General features: G+C 39.2%; 1 protein-coding gene across 1 annotated transcript in view; it reads left to right on the top strand.

Annotated features, from left to right (window-relative positions):
* The window catches only part of SLC12A4 (solute carrier family 12 (potassium/chloride transporter), member 4), a 34,794-nt gene that overhangs the window by 3,214 nt on the left and 15,787 nt on the right, over positions 1-15,793 (top strand). The window contains 9 exon segments of the mRNA XM_009320796.1: positions 1,097-1,191; positions 3,321-3,452; positions 9,902-10,048; positions 10,648-10,702; positions 11,034-11,164; positions 11,587-11,828; positions 13,724-13,938; positions 14,933-15,097; positions 15,181-15,279. Coding sequence (XP_009319071.1) covers positions 1,097-1,191; positions 3,321-3,452; positions 9,902-10,048; positions 10,648-10,702; positions 11,034-11,164; positions 11,587-11,828; positions 13,724-13,938; positions 14,933-15,097; positions 15,181-15,279 — 1,281 coding nt within the window.

The raw sequence follows: 15,793 nt of genomic DNA, 5'->3' as shown, positions 1-15,793 counted from the left end.
ACTTCTTTAACTTGCAGTATTTTCATTTGAGATAATAAATTTTTTCTTTCATTTTCAATTTCTTTAGTGGTTACTTTTTTGTAAATAGAAAAAAAAAAGTATTCCTTGGATTGATCCTTTCTTAAGGAGATACTCTTGGAAGTCTCTTTAGTTTGTATTGGCTGAAAGAGTAGGGAGTAAAGAGTTATAGGCAAAAGAAAGGAATTTTTGTTTGTCAAGCAGACTGTAATGTGAGCCACAGGTCCGAGAACTTCTGAATACTGGAATCAATTTAATTTTTTTTTCTTTTCCCTCCAGAGCTCATTTTATACTATAGTGCCCTTACAATATTTTTTTTAAGTTACTACTTGTTACAAAAAGCTCTACTGATCTTCCATGTTATCTTTTTTTTTTAATACAGTTCTTTGCATATGTGAATGGTTTTACTGTACCTGATGTTAGATTTTAACTTAAAAACATAAGAGGAGTCTGAAGAATGCACAATCTAAATGTTCAAAATAGAATAAGGGTAAAGGCATCATGAAGTGTGCACATTTGATGTCTAGGATTAGTGGGCATCGTAAAAAAACCAAACAAAAACAAAAAAAGACCAACAACAAAAAAGGGGGGGGGGGCACTTTGGTTGATATTTACCTTTGTTGTAATAACAGAATCTAGTCTTTGAATTGTTCATCTTACTAATTCTACCTAATCTGTTTGGACATACTGCTCAAAAGTTGCTCTTAGCATTAGTAATGATCTGTAAGTGCATGAGAACTGTCCTTTCACTTGTCACCGTTCTATGTAAGAGAGAGTTACAAAAGGGAACATTAGAGAATAAAGGCACAGATAATGTTGTAGCTGTAACCCTACTTGTAAATTTTACTTTGAGGTGACTTTTTATTCTATTTTAATGAAAACGGAGGAGTAGAAATAGAAATAGGGATAACTCTACCTTGAGAGTAACACCTCTGATATTGATAACATTGCATAACTTTAGATACTAAAAAGAAACAGATTCAATTGACTAAACAAGTTTATTCCCTATGGTTTTTGTCAAGGTTACAAAGTCTCTCTTTCTGCTCTTATCAAAACCTGCTTCTTTTTTTCTTTGCAGGTCATGGCAACCATAAAGAAAACAGTCCTTTCCTGAACAGTTCAGAAGCTGGCAAGGGAGGTGATTACTATGACAAAGATCTGGCCTTGTTTGAGGTAATTTCTAACTGTTTTTCATATTCCTAATGTGATTTGTGATCTTCCAAGATGGGAGGGATTGAGCACATCGTATTAAGCGGAAGACAAAGCATTGCAAAGGTTCAGGCAGTGGGTTGGTACCTAACTCTCACTGCATGGCAAATCTAAGAGCCTGGTGTGTTTAGGGGTATGTCTGCAAAGTAGCAAAATATAGTGGTACCAGAGGTGACGTGAATAATTTAAATAGTGACGCTGTGGCACTGTGGGCTGATCAGTGTGGAAAATGAGCATGGGCTGATTTACTGTGTTAAGAAGAACCATGTTACTCTGTAGGAGAGTACCTAAATTCAGGTACTCAGATTAGCCTGGGTATCCTGTATTACAACTGCAGTATATCAGTAATACTGATTTCTTCTCCCACATGCTTTTTTGTGGGTGTATGTCTGTTCTCCGAGGTACCAGTAGGCAGAGATATCCTGTGTGATGAAAAAGCTCAGATATTATGACCACTCGAGGCTGTGAGGCAGAGAGGTAAGGAGGACCAGACTCTCATGCAGGAGGCCAGCTGGAGCCACACCAAGTCCAGCAGAATCCTCCTCCACGTCCTCACCTCACTGGCATTCATTAACTGCAAATATATCATGGTGTGCTGAGACCAAGTTTCTAAAAAATGTTTTCAGAAGCTCAGGTGCTGGGGAGTGGTGCAGAGAGTCTTTGTATGGCTCTGCAGCTGCTTTCCAGTTGGGCTTCTGAGTTACAGCTTCACAGCAATACTGGCAACATGTTCCCAGTGTTTCCCATTCTGGGAACCCGGTGTGAGGCAGCCTGAGCTGGCTCTACACCCCGCTAGGATGGCGCCTGCAGAGTTCAGCTACGTGGCATAGAGCCTGGACAAGTATAACTAACCTGCTGCTAGATAGGAACTCACCATGGAAATGCTACAACCATGTTTGCAGGCAGTGTGCATGAGCTAAAAGACTTTGAAGCATGCTCCCAGCTGTGGTGTCTCCGCCCTCCTAGGCATGGTAAATCTGTGATCAGCATAAACTCAGTTGTGGATCATGAAGAGTTGGCTGCTTGTGGCATGGCTGCTGCTAGTCACATGCCTGCCTTTTTCATAAGCAATAACACAGTACCACACCGGTGCTGCAGGCTCGCTCTGGTACTGAAGAGGAGGAGCAGATAGCATCCCAAAGGCCATGCTGCTCAACTGAACAGGAAGCATGTGTTGCCTCAGCCTCTTTCTGGAAGGAACCATATCAGGTTTTTAAAGATGTGAACTGCAGATGAGATCAGAGGAAGGAATAAGAAAAGGGACATTTGGGGTCAGTTTCTGCCATCAGGTAGAAAGCACATAATGCTGCTGATCCTCCCAGAAACTCTTCGTGATGATGCATGAAGATATGCTAAAACTCCAGACAGTGAAATCTTTCTTAATGGGTTTTTACTTCCTGTGTAGAAAGTTGTTTGTTTTTACCATGCATTACTTACTGTGCAATTAGACATGTAAGACATTTTAATTTCAAAAAGAAAGGGGAAGTGAATGATTTTGTTCTATTTTTTTTTTTCTTTTTTTCCCCTTGAACTTACTTTCAGAAACAGAAGTTGGATGGGATGAATGTAAAGATGTGAGGCCTCCGTACATGTGGCTTTTGGGATTTTTATCTAGATCCGCATAAATTAGATTACATAGTTTGAAAAATCTAATACAATTATCAGAGTGCATGCATGCCTACAATGACCGGAGTTTAATCACTAAATCTCTGATTTATTTGGCAACTTGACCTTTTTAAAAGTATATCTGTTGATGTAAGCTGACATTAGAGATACATGCAAGGTACGCGTCCATTTTCTTACAGTCCCAAGGCTCAGACAACTTCTTTATTGCTGTAATTCATGTTTTTCAGCACCTAAGGAGAAAGGTGCAGACCTGTTGGCATAGCCTTTTCCTGCCAGATTTGCCCTCCTTTCAGAAAATTAAAAACTCTCATCAGTGGTTCAGGCACAATGAAATATTCTGTCATTCCCTGGATGATTTTCCTGTTGTGTTCCCTGGCAGCCTCAGGCATGCCAAGGAAGGTGTGACCCCAGCCGCTCTCCATAAATGCTGTGAATCGCAGAAGTTGACTAGTTGTCTTCTTCCACAGGAAGAACTTGATATACGACCAAAAGTGTCATCTCTGCTTGGCAAGTTGGTCAACTACACAAATCTTACCCAAGGTGTTAAGGAACATGAAGAAGCAGAAAGTACTGATGGCTCGAAGAAGAAAGTGTCAAAAGTAAGTAAAGGTTCTCTCCGTGGCCAGCTGATGAGCGGGATGATTCCCTATGTGATTTTTGGGGAGCTGGACTCCTTTCTGCTTTATCTTAACCTCTGTCAGGAGCCAAGACAGTGTTGCAAAGAAATAACATAGAACTCTGTAGGTAACCAGATATTACCAAAGAATTGGGGCAGATGCAGTGGTCAAGCACAGTGCACTACAGTGCAGTTAGTTACATACACTTGGTATGGATTTAGATAAGGAGAATAGGCTTTTAGTGGTGAATCGAATAAACAACAAAACAAACCCCCCAGCTTTTTCCTAGTGCTGTTTCAGCTGCCCAGCAGTATCTGACACATCTCTATGAGCCTGGTAGGTATGACACAAGACTTGCAGGAGACAACACCCTTCTAGAGTGGTGGGTGGAGGTCAGATTGGACACCCTGGGGCAGGTCAGGTGTCATTCTGGTGCTAGGCGCTTAGGCAACTGAATTCTGCCCCAAAGGATCTGCATTTAGATGGTTAGCCCATTTGGGCTGGCCTTGTAATAACTAGGTAGAAGGTGGGGTTTGATTGTTGGTAGTTAGATTTCTATCGGGAGGGCTATGTTCTAACTGCTCTTCTTAGTGCTCTGGCAGTGTTTCAGTTAGTGCTAAACCCTCAAGTGGTATGGTTGCATTTTATGGCACTTGCAGGCCTGTCAGTTTGCTTGCAAATTTTGTCAAAGGAAAGTTTTCCAAAAAACTAAGATAGCACTTGAATTCTATAGATTTTATAGTACTGCCCTGTCAAAGTTTGAGCCATTTCAGAAAGAGATGGCAGTGGTGATGTTGAAAAACAACGCATTGTTCTCAAGGAGAATGCATGTTACCCCAGGCTGAAAGCTGGATTCCAGCTCCCTTACTCACACTCCAGTTCCTTACTCTGCACGGTTTTGCACTGGGGTTAACAAAGTTGTTTAGTCAACATGAAGCTTAAAATTCAGTTTTATCTGAGACCACATGCACTAAAGTTCTGTAATATTATGTTTAATATGACATCATTACAAGACTGAGTGAAGATCGTCTGGGTGCAGTAACTGTGTTGTGGTACTATAAGCTTATTTTAAAGAAGTAATTTAAACATTTTAACTCTGAATTTCTTTTGTGTGGTACTTGGTCGTATACTAATTGCTGAGTCTGTCCAAAGTTTTTATCTTCACGTTACTAATATGAAATGTCAGCTGCATCTCTGTTTTAGCATGCTTTTGGGTGGGAATAATGTCAGGCATCAGCTGTGAATGTGGTGTTATTGCATAATCTAAAATCATTTTCAGCCTCTTCCTATCAAAAGCAGATTGTATCTTAACAAATTCTATCTTAACAAAGATAGAATGGAGGGGGATACAACAGGTACAGTCCTTACTATTTTGAGAAAGTTCTGATCGCACTTGCTGTTTATTTCCTTATTAATTGCCTGAGCAGAATACCAGGGTAAGATGCAGTCTGATCTAAAAGCTAGTCACTTACTTCCCTTGTTGGAAAAAGAATTGGGAGAATTTGGTGATGGGTCTGTAGTGTAAAGTTGGTTAAAGCAAATGCAGTATAGCTTCATAAGGTAAAAATGGGGCAAATAACAGGAAGCAGAGAAGTTGTTTTAAATTCCTGGTAGAGTAATGTGTAAGGTTTGGTGTTAATATTTCTACATCTAGGTATGATTTATGTAAACACTTGTGTATTTTCAAACTCTTTACTGCCTTAAAAAAGGACTGTTGTCCTTGTTAAAGCTATGCTTGTATGGTAAAACAGTTTGGGCTTAATACCTGGGTTGTCCTGAATTATGCTTTCCCGTGTCCCAAAAATGTGTGTTTGCAGACTTCTCAGATGTTTTTTGTAGAATGGGTTGGATAACCATTCCAAAAGTGACAATATCATCCAGTGTTAATATCTCAGTATTTTCTGTGTAAACACTGCAGTTTCCTTAAGTGAATCTTTGCCTAGCATGTCTGTCTCTGGAATAAATTACATCAGCTGCAATATCATAACTGTAGTTTGAATTTCTTCTCCCTCTCTTGCCATAAGCAATATGAAATTTTAAACATCTTGATGAATATTAACTTGGCCAATAATTATAACCATTAAAAACAGGAAATTCAAAAGCAGTAACTGTACAATGCTATGGATCGAAGGTATCCAGAAACTGTGCAAATGGGATTCTTCTACACATTTGTTTTTAATCATCTTTGAAGTATAAATCAATGCACTGCTGTTACCTTACCCTTCCCATTTGAGCATTAGTACAGAAGCATGAATATCCACCCCAGCACGATAACAGATTCTGTTTTTAAGTGCCAGCGTTGTTAACTGATTCATTGCTGAATGCTGTACTGGGTATGCTCAGCAAATACGTACCCAGCCAGTGTGACAAAAGGTAAGCTGCCTGTCCTGATGTGTCACTGGCTGGAATTGGCAGCTTACAAGAATTGGAGCAAGGAGGGTGAGCAGACTCTAGATCTGGTATTCAAAAATCGAATGAAGAAAGCAGTCGTTTCAGTAAGTGAATATATAATTCTCTATCTGAGCAGGTAAGACAGGTCTCTCAGTGAATACCTTTTTGTGACCTAGCCCACCCCTGCCTGCCAAATCATATCGATTCAAATAAAAAAAACGAAACAAAAAGAAACCACAAAAAACCCAAACCAACAATAAAACACAGACATAAAAAAGAAGAGACAAGGCAGTTGTGTGCACACGAAGGGGCCAAATCTCTGAGGGGCGGTATCGAAAAAAATGAGAGCTTTTTCCAAAGTTTAAGCTTAAAGGACTAGAGAGTGATGTGCTTTAGCTTGTGGAGATCATTGTTGTCAGCACCTGCTTTCTACAGCGACAAGACCAAAAGAGACCTGAATGTTTCCACAGGCTCTGGGAAATACGTTACATGACTATCCCCCTTCTAATCTCTTGGAATTATTGCTGCAGAGTTCGTGGAAGATGCAAATGAAGATCAGGACAATTTCAGTGCAAAACAGCTTAATATAAACATATTACCCTGTTTCAGCATTCCCATTAAATATTTTTGATAGTAGCATTCTGTATTAGGTACACATCAGATAAAATTGACACTACTCCATGTACTAGGGTAGAAATTGGGTTGCTTTTTATCTTTTCCAAATACAGTCTTGTATTAAAGCACTTAATAGGTGCAGTGCTATAAAAATATCCCCCTCTCATGATGGAAAAAATAAGATTAACTATTTCAGTTCATGTATCTTTAATAAGGCAGTTCACTTCTGTGCTGCTGTCTGTCCTCATGCTACAGAGCAACCACAAGAGCTGTCATTACCGATCAATTTCCCTGAGCCCTGCAGCCAAGTGCTTTGATAACCCATCACGCTGGCTCAATGGAAATAGTGTCCTTCGGACTCAGATCAATATTTGTATCAATTAGGTGTCTGCAGCTGATTAGAGTGAAGGAAAACATGATCTGCATCACTGAAATTGAGACTGTTTTTGAGATTTTTCTGTCCTTTCTTGGTTGATCTAAAACAGCGTTCTTCAAAATGTTTTTGTGTTTTATTTCCTTTATGCAGCATGGGGTGTTTAATTTTTTTGATTTGGTAGCTGTTGAGACTGAACATAATACCCTTCTTATTTCAGATTGCATTCTGTTGAGACTTCAGCACTGGTTTAGTATCACTTACTGATTATAAGATGCTATAAAAAAGGGTCAAGTCACTGCAGATCACCGGTGTTAAATATTGCTATGAACAAGCTGGTTCAAGTAGTATTTGTGGATCATTCTTTCATACCAGTATTTTTTATTCCACAGGGTAAGAAAATCCAGAGTAAACCCTTATGCCTGAGGTACACTTAGTAACACCGTGGCTTGGGTTTTGTCTGTGGGCAGACACAGATGCATTTCCTCGGCTGCTCTGCAGTAGTGTCATGACTATACAATTAATGCACAATTTCTCTTCCTCTGTGGCTGAAGTGAGTTTGTAACTTGATATGTATAAGAGGCCACTTAAGAGGGACGGGGGGAAGATGATGAACAGTAGAGCAAAGCTGCAGGGGCCACGTAGGGCAGAAGGTAGGAAAGAGCTGAGCTAAGGTGAATTCTTATGCAAAGGAAGCAGGTATTGGGGGATGTGTAAAGGGCAGGCTGAAAACTCACCTGCTTTGATAGTGCTTGGAAAACTGTCAATATAGAATATATAATAATTGTGCTCCACTTGCTTCTCCTGAGTGGGAGCGATAGGTTAGGCTTCTTTCCTTTTCCCAGATGCCAGTTTTGACAAACTCTTAGAAACTTCTTTACCTCTGAGATACCCACACATCTGATAAATTCACTTGATGCTGGCTGCTGGGTTCAGAGATGATGTGAGGGGGGTGACTGATGGATGAATGGTCAGATAGATGATAAAATTACGTGGAATGTCTCTGTAAGAGAGGCAAAGAGTGCATTAATGTGACAATAGGAAGCCCTTACGCAGGGCAAAATCTGCCCAGTGCCTGGCAACATTATGTAGTCCTTTCTCAGTTAATGTTTATGCAGTTGAAGACACAATGTGAATCAGATGAAGGTGTTTGAATCAAAAGTATCTAAACATCCCCTTCTTGAGGAAACAGGTGCATTATAAAGAATACGCTGAGAAGATCCTCCTCCACTGTAGCAGTGGAACAACTCGTTTAAAAATCCTTACGTTACCCTGATCAGGATACTTATGTATAAGTGTCATATCTGTTAGTCTCAGAAGACAACAATTCTTTTTGTCCTTATACATAATCTTGACAAAGCTGATCAGGTTAGTTCTATAGGATGGTAATCCTTGTACAAATGGCAGGTGACATTTTAGGGATATTTTTGTACTGCGGTACCGGAACAGCTGAGTAATGGTTCTCTGGCCGCATGCTGGTAGATCTCATAGGGTAGGTCTATTGCAAACTGTCAGCACATGGTTCTGTTGCTCACTTTACTTCAGGAGGTTCACCCGAGTTGAAGTGTGTGTGTGGAAGATCTGATTTAGCTTTAGTTACACAAGGAATTCAAAGCTGACTTCAAACAATTTGGTCAGCAATTCCTGGCATTCCTAGCAAAGAACTGTTCAGATCGTGTTCTTAGGCACAGTTTTCTTTCATCTCCGGCAGGGCAGATTCCTAATGCAGATGAGGAAATTTCGAATTGTAACATGTAATTGCAAGTTGAAGCACTAAATTCCTGCGTTGCTTATTTTGACCTGGTGATATTATAATAATTTGATTTTTTTTCTAGGATTTTGCTTTGTGTAATAAAATATACCCTGGTCTTACCTTAAGTAACTGAATTTTTCCATAGTGAAGACAAGGCAAGAACGAAGTTCTTGACAGCCATTTTACTGCTTTAAGAGTAATATGCTTGTCTTAAGTACCGTTGCTTTTGATTCATGGCTAATTTGTCTATAAGGGTGCATGTTACCTATTTATTTTTGCATTTGACTCCACATTGCTATGTGGTGTCAAATTTGAACAAGTGTTGTCACCTCCTTTTAATATCCTTCTCATTTAGATGATTGTTACTGAGTTTTAAATGCTGTCTATCTGTAATATGTTTTAGAATTCAGGTTTATTTATAGAAAGAAGTATGAAAAGGGATGAGCCTTTGAGAAGTTACACTCTCTATTTCCCCCTATGTTTCAGCATTCTGTCTAATTTTAAATGCAAAAGAAAACCTCAGAAAGCAGAAGCAATGAAATGCCTTCGCAGGAAACCACAGAGATTTGGGACTCTGAATTGCTGCTAGTGCCAGGTGTGCCAATGCAGGGAACATTTCTGTGTTCCTTGAAATAAACCCCTTATCAGTGGCATTTTGGTATCATTTTTTTGGGTCTGACTATTCTCTGACAATAACTATTTGGGCAAAAGAGAATTCTAAAAGATACTATGTTGAATGCCAGTCACGTGCAGTTCCTGCGGTCACATAACTAACTTGTATTTTCTCAGTCACTGTCAAAAGTAATCATTAGTTTTACGTGGAATATATAAAATGGAAGAAAATACACTATGCATATCTCCAGATTGCTTCCAAATCTTTTCTAGTTGTAACATCACAAACATAACATTGCAAAAGTAATTTGTAAACTCTGGGGAGTAGGGTAGGATCTATTTTACTCGGGATCTGCAGCACTGAACAGGTTTCATACTAGAAACTCTGTGGTTCTACAATAAAACAAATACATGTATGTTCTGTTGTTAGTAATTGGTGTTTAATGCTGAGTATAATTAATTCAAATGTGAAGATGTGATAGAGTCAGCATTTTGTTCAGAAATTCGTGGTTTTGGTGTCAGGAGTTTGCTTCATGTTTTGTGGAAGTCCAGTGCAGTAATATTTGTGTGTGTCTACTTTGTGTTTCCCAGATTTCTACCATTTGAAAAACTGAAGTTGCAGGGTTTTTGGTTATCTATGCTTTGAATAATTCCTGTTAATGAATGTCAATGAACTTTTTTTTTCAGTCACCCAGCATGGGCACCCTGATGGGGGTGTATTTACCATGCATGCAGAATATCTTCGGGGTTATTCTCTTCCTTCGGCTGACTTGGATGGTAGGAATGGCTGGAGTTCTTCAGTCCTTCCTGATTGTATTACTTTGCTGCTGTTGTGTAAGTATATAGGTAAAATAATGCATGTGACATAACCTCTGTGAAACTATTGAGAAACTTGGAGAGGCTGCATTGTACATGCAGGTGGAAAGAAAAGCCAGATGTATGCTAGACACTTCTGCTGTGTTTGTAGCCATGTGATTTCTGTTTTTTTCCCTTTCTTTTCTTTTTTTTTGCTAGTGTTTCTAAACTGGCAAACTGTATCTAGTGTAGATGCAGTCTTAAAAATGGTGTTTGTTCAGCAAACAGCTGTTTTCTGCGCCTGTCCCAGGTCGTGGCTGCCTGCTTTGCTGGACTAGCCTTTGTTGGAATTTCAGCTCTGCAGATGGAAGGACACCTGCCTTCTTCTATCTTGCTTTCTCTGCAGACACCCATTATTTGACTTGATAAAGCAGCGGTCATCTCTCAAGCAGAAGTCTCAACAGCTTGATGATTAAATTCCTGCTACCCTTGTTTTCTTTCAGATAATGACCTGTCAAGGCAGAATAAATAGAAATATTGTATCCTATATGCAGTGGCAGCTTTGCTCTATCAAGAAAGAAGTTATGTTTTAAAAAATGTTGTTGACTCAATTGCTTCCTTTTCCTTGTTTTCCCCAGACTATGCTGACAACCATATCAATGAGTGCTATTGCCACAAATGGTGTTGTTCCAGGTAAGTGTAGTTAGCAAACTTCTCTTTTGTGTTTTAAAAAAAAAAAAAAAGTTGCTATAAGCTGTTAACGTGGTTTTATTCTAGAGAAATTTGCTTAAGCCAGGATACAAAGCCTGAAGTCCTATCTAGTACTTCTTCTGAGTATCAATTTAGGCTAAGGATTAATTTATTTGGTTTTTAGTTACCCCTGTGCTAACAAAAAGATACTTCAACTGAACCCCCAAAAAAGCAGATGCGCAGTGTATAATTTTGTTGTATTCTTGTTGTGAATATTTTACAATTTTTAACAATAAATAAGTCATAATATTCCTCTCATTTTCTTGTTTCATAGCTGGTGGCTCCTATTTTATGATATCCAGGTCATTAGGCCCAGAGTTTGGTGGAGCTGTAGGGCTGTGCTTTTATTTGGGAACAACATTTGCAGGAGCAATGTATATCCTTGGTGCCATTGAGATTTTATTGGTGAGTAGTACCAGAGTAGGTCCTGCTTTTAAAGACAAATAGCATATAGAAAATACCACAGTATTCTTGTCCCCTATTCGCATACACATTTACAGGTAGAGACCAGAAGGTCTCCAGTTTCTCGGTGTCCAATTCTGTACCGCTTAGTGCTTCCCTTTGGAAGTTGCACACTCTGTGGGTATCCAGAATGGAAGCTCTCCTGAAAACATAGATGGAAATATGACTTAACCAAAGACACATGCTCATCATTGATAAAGTTGGCTCAGTTGTACTACTGAAATGGAATGGGCCGTTATCTCTTGACTTTTCCTATAAACTGAAGATTCCTGGTGAAGAGCATGTTGCAAATTGGAGTGTGATTTACATTTACGATACAGAGTTCTGTCCCTGTGTTCCTTCAGCTTGCTTTCTTCTTGTTTCAGACGTATATTGTGCCACAAGCAGCAATTTTTCATTCATCCGGTGCCCATGATGCATCCAGTGCTATGCTAAACAACATGAGGGTGTATGGAACTCTATTCCTCATCCTGATGGCGGTGGTGGTCTTCGTAGGCGTGAAATATGTTAACAAATTTGCTTCCCTCTTCTTGGCCTGCGTAGTAATATCCATACTGTCCATTTATGCTGGAGCTATCAAGTCCATCTTTGATCCACCTGAGTTTCCGTGAGTAGTGTTTCTGGATGGGGGTATAGCTTTGCCTACAGGTCTGGAAGGTGGGGTTCAGTGGAAGTTAGTTAAAGCTTGTGCCTAATACATTGTCAAAGCTATCTTTCTTGTGAATTACTTCAGATTTTCTTTTAGCTGTATATAGTGACAGTGATATTCTTCCGCATGCAGAGCTCATGGAATAGAAGTTTCTTAGGCTAAAATGAGTGCATTATTACGTTCTTTAACTGTTTTGTTAGAATGAAGTTTTGTGGTGAGTATACAGATTAGTGGAGGCTGACATTTCTCTGCTTCGTGCAAAGACAATCCCGTATCTTAGCCTACGGCTGTTGAGTTAAATTTTAGCAAGAATTTTGCTGGGTTATTTATGGCAGTTAGTAGGAAGCATTTTGGCAGGTCCATTTTCCCCAGGCCAGTCAGACATGATGTGCTGCCTTCGTGGTTGGAAACTGTGGTGGTGTGATGCAGCTGCTTGCTGAGAAATAGGGCATCTCTCAGGAATGTGGGACGTGCGGTGTTGGGGCCATGCTGAGGCTCCAGTGAAACTTCCCCTTGGTCTGAAAGCAGATTAATCTGCCGTATGAGTAGCCCTGCTCTGAACACAACGCGTGCTTCTTGGCCCGTTGGCAGTTAAACATGTAATACAGTTTCTTAAACTCAGAGCTGGAGCAGCAATAATGTGGATACATGTGTTTTACCAGAAATGCAAACAGTATTTCCTGATACTGCTGACAGGAGATGAATGGAATGGAAATAGAGGAGTTGAGTCTGCATAATTATTCACATCTTAAAATGTTGTGACCATAACTAAGTACTTGCAACCCTCAAGTGCTCCCTTTAGATGTTTAGGGCCCAATGATTACAATGTTTTACAACAGTGGCAGGTTTACAGCAGTAAAAATAAAACAATGTCTCTACCTCCCCCTCATTATCTCTTGGATTGTTCTGGAATGTTCTCCCTATCTTTCTTCCTTGGGCTGTATTCCTTTTTCTTTTGCTGAAGTAACTAGTTGCTGTATTTATTTTTAATTCTGGAGGGGAAGGCTTCTCTGAAGTTGCAGTTCACAGGCCTGCAAACCCGACAAAAATGGCCCTGTCTCTTCCATTTTCCTGGCTTTAGTGATTGATAAGACCTGTGAAACAATTAAACTTATTAAAATGGAAGAAACTTTTGTTTTTTGTGGGTGTTTTCTGGCACTGGGAAGAGAAGCCGAATGAACTTTTAGTGGCAGCAAGCTGCTACGTTATATCACCATGTATTGTGGAACCATCTTTGGAGAAGTGGATTAAAAATTTTCACTGCTGGAATAAACTATATTTGTGGTTAGGTGAAACACAACAGGCACTGGAGGATTTTTAGCAATTACGCATAGTATCTTCTGACAAGAAGAACCTTTGCTTATTGTGATTGAAATGTATGTTCCTGATTCTGAAGCTAAAATGTCAGGAGTGATTTGAGTGCTACTATACAGAAACTGGGATAACGCGATTCCAAATATCTTTAGATGTTCTAAATACCTAGCCATTTGAATGCTAGTATTCTTCAGATTTCTTCCACTCCAGTAGTTCTGTTTAACTGAAAAAAAAAATGTGGCCTAATCTTTCCCTTTCATTGTTTAAGGTAATTTTACCAAATTCAATAAATCACACTGATGTAGCTTTTTATACCTCTCCCAATTTTGTTGGAAAAGTAGCTTTATACTTCTCACTCTTAAAGGAAACAGATACGCAGTCTTTGTCCTGCTACCACCATCTTTTTGAAGCTGAGAAATGATGTAGCAGACTAGAGCCACCTGAAGTTTCCATGATATGAAAGAAGAACTAAGGGGGAAGGGCAGATTTCATTTTCCCGGTACCATATAATAACACTGGTTTTCACGTTTCCCTTCCAGGATTTGCATGTTGGGCAACAGGACTTTGTCGAGAGATCAGTTTGATGTTTGTGCCAAAACCATAGTTAAGGATAACATTACTGTGCCCTCTAAGCTTTGGCAGCTCTTCTGCCAAAGTACAAACTTAACCACCGAGAACTGTGATGAATATTTCCTAATGAACAATGTCTCTGAGATAGCAGGGATTCCAGGAGCTGCTAGTGGCATTTTAAAAGGTATGATAGAATATTTTTTTTCCCTTAAAGAGGAGGAATGCTGAGCAGTTGAAATGGGTTGAACTGTTCCCTGCTGGTTAAGAAAGAGGGACTGAAGAAATTGTAATTACAGTGAAGAAAATTATCTTCAATAAAGAAAACCAAGTTTTATAATCTTTAAAAAGAGTAGATGGCACTTTTGTCCTGATACAGTACTTGTCTGCTGTAAAATTGATTAAATTTGCCTTGTACGTCTCATAATTTCAGCAGAAAGTCAGCTATAATTATGAGCTATACTAACATGAGTAAGTTGTTAAAATTTTTCAGAACTCTGTGTAGCGACGACTCTCCATTTTAGACAGGTTAAAATTATGACCTGAAAGATAAGAGTACTTGTATAAAAATAGCATACCTATTTCTTTGCCTGCTCCTGAAGAGAATATCATTGAAAAGTGTTCATTATTGAAATGAACTCCAGAGAACAGTTGCTTTGTGCAGGTGCTGAGTGCCTAAGGTTCCCGTTTTTGCAGAAACCAGTAGTCTAATTTCTAAAATGGAGTCGGCATTTATTAGTGAAATTTCAAATGCCAACCATATAATTCTGTAATTCTTCCAGTGTCTAAAGAACAAATCCGTTTATATCTAGAAAGCTGGTCAATATTGCTGCTTGGATTCTCTGAGCTACTATGTGTGGGTATGGTGGTTCATCAAAAATATTCAGTGTATTTTTGGGGGTTAAAACGGGTATGAATGTTACATTTAGTAATATTAAAGGATTAAAAAGAGCTTAGACTTCCATAGGCTATTCATACATATTTATGGGTTTTGTTACAGATTCCCTTGAAAGCATGCGATGTAAATTTTCTTTCATGTAACTTGTATATGTCTTAATTTGTGTTGATCACTGAACTGCATGAACTGCATTTGTAATCTTCAGCTGTAGACCCATTATAATGAGAACAGGTTTGAACTGAAACATGCTTTTCTTTTCTGTGGTGTGATAATAACATTGAAGACAACTTGTGGAGCAATTATTTGGAGAAAGGAGAGATACTGGAGAAAGCACATCACCCATCTGTTGATGTAGCAGGCCAGAAGAACAACCTTCATCTATACGTGCTTTCAGATATAGCGACTTCATTCATGGTGCTGGTTGGCATCTTCTTCCCTTCAGTGACTGGTGAGAATACTGGGACAAGAGGGCATCTTGGGTCTCTGAGCTTTCTTCTGTCCCTTGATCTTATGTCCAAAATGTATTTTCAGGTATCATGGCTGGTTCAAACAGATCAGGGGACCTCAAAGATGCACAGAAATCCATTCCCGTTGGAACAATTCTCGCTATTGTCACCACGTCGCTAGTCTGTATCCTTCTAAAATCAGTAGAGTCCTGGCACGTTGTAGGTGACTCAGATGAATGACTGTGTATCTGATTTGTGGAACTGCTTTCAGGTGACTAAATTATCCGTGTGAGTATGATTGGTCACTGGAAAAAAAACCAACCAGTTCTTGAGCTGAAAGCATCAGAATTATTATCCTGTTGGTTTCCATCCCCCTTTTTGTGGTTTTTTTTTTGTTTGTTTGTTTTGTTCTTTCGTGTTTCTGTTGCTTTTCTTTGCTAGGCAGTGGTCAATAGCTTTTCAGGCTGGTGGAATACAGGTATATATTTTTTAGGATGCAAGGTGTATGTTTTTTAGGATGCAGTGGACCATTAAGATGAGGGAAGGCTTTAAATGGGAGAGATCATAGATTTCAGTTCCTTCAAAAAAAAAATAAAGCCTTTGAGTGACATTAAGGTAGTATATACTTTCTTGAACATTTTAGGGCAAGATAAACTGGAGTTAGAAATTAGACTAGATGTTCCCCAAGTGTTTTTTTT

Source organism: Pygoscelis adeliae, unplaced genomic scaffold (assembly GCF_000699105.1).
Source record: "Pygoscelis adeliae isolate BGI_AS28 unplaced genomic scaffold, ASM69910v1 Scaffold63, whole genome shotgun sequence".
Classification (NCBI taxonomy): Eukaryota; Metazoa; Chordata; class Aves; order Sphenisciformes; family Spheniscidae; genus Pygoscelis; species Pygoscelis adeliae.
The sequence above is the reverse complement of the archived record's forward strand: the minus strand, read 5'-3'. Positions and strand labels throughout refer to the sequence as shown.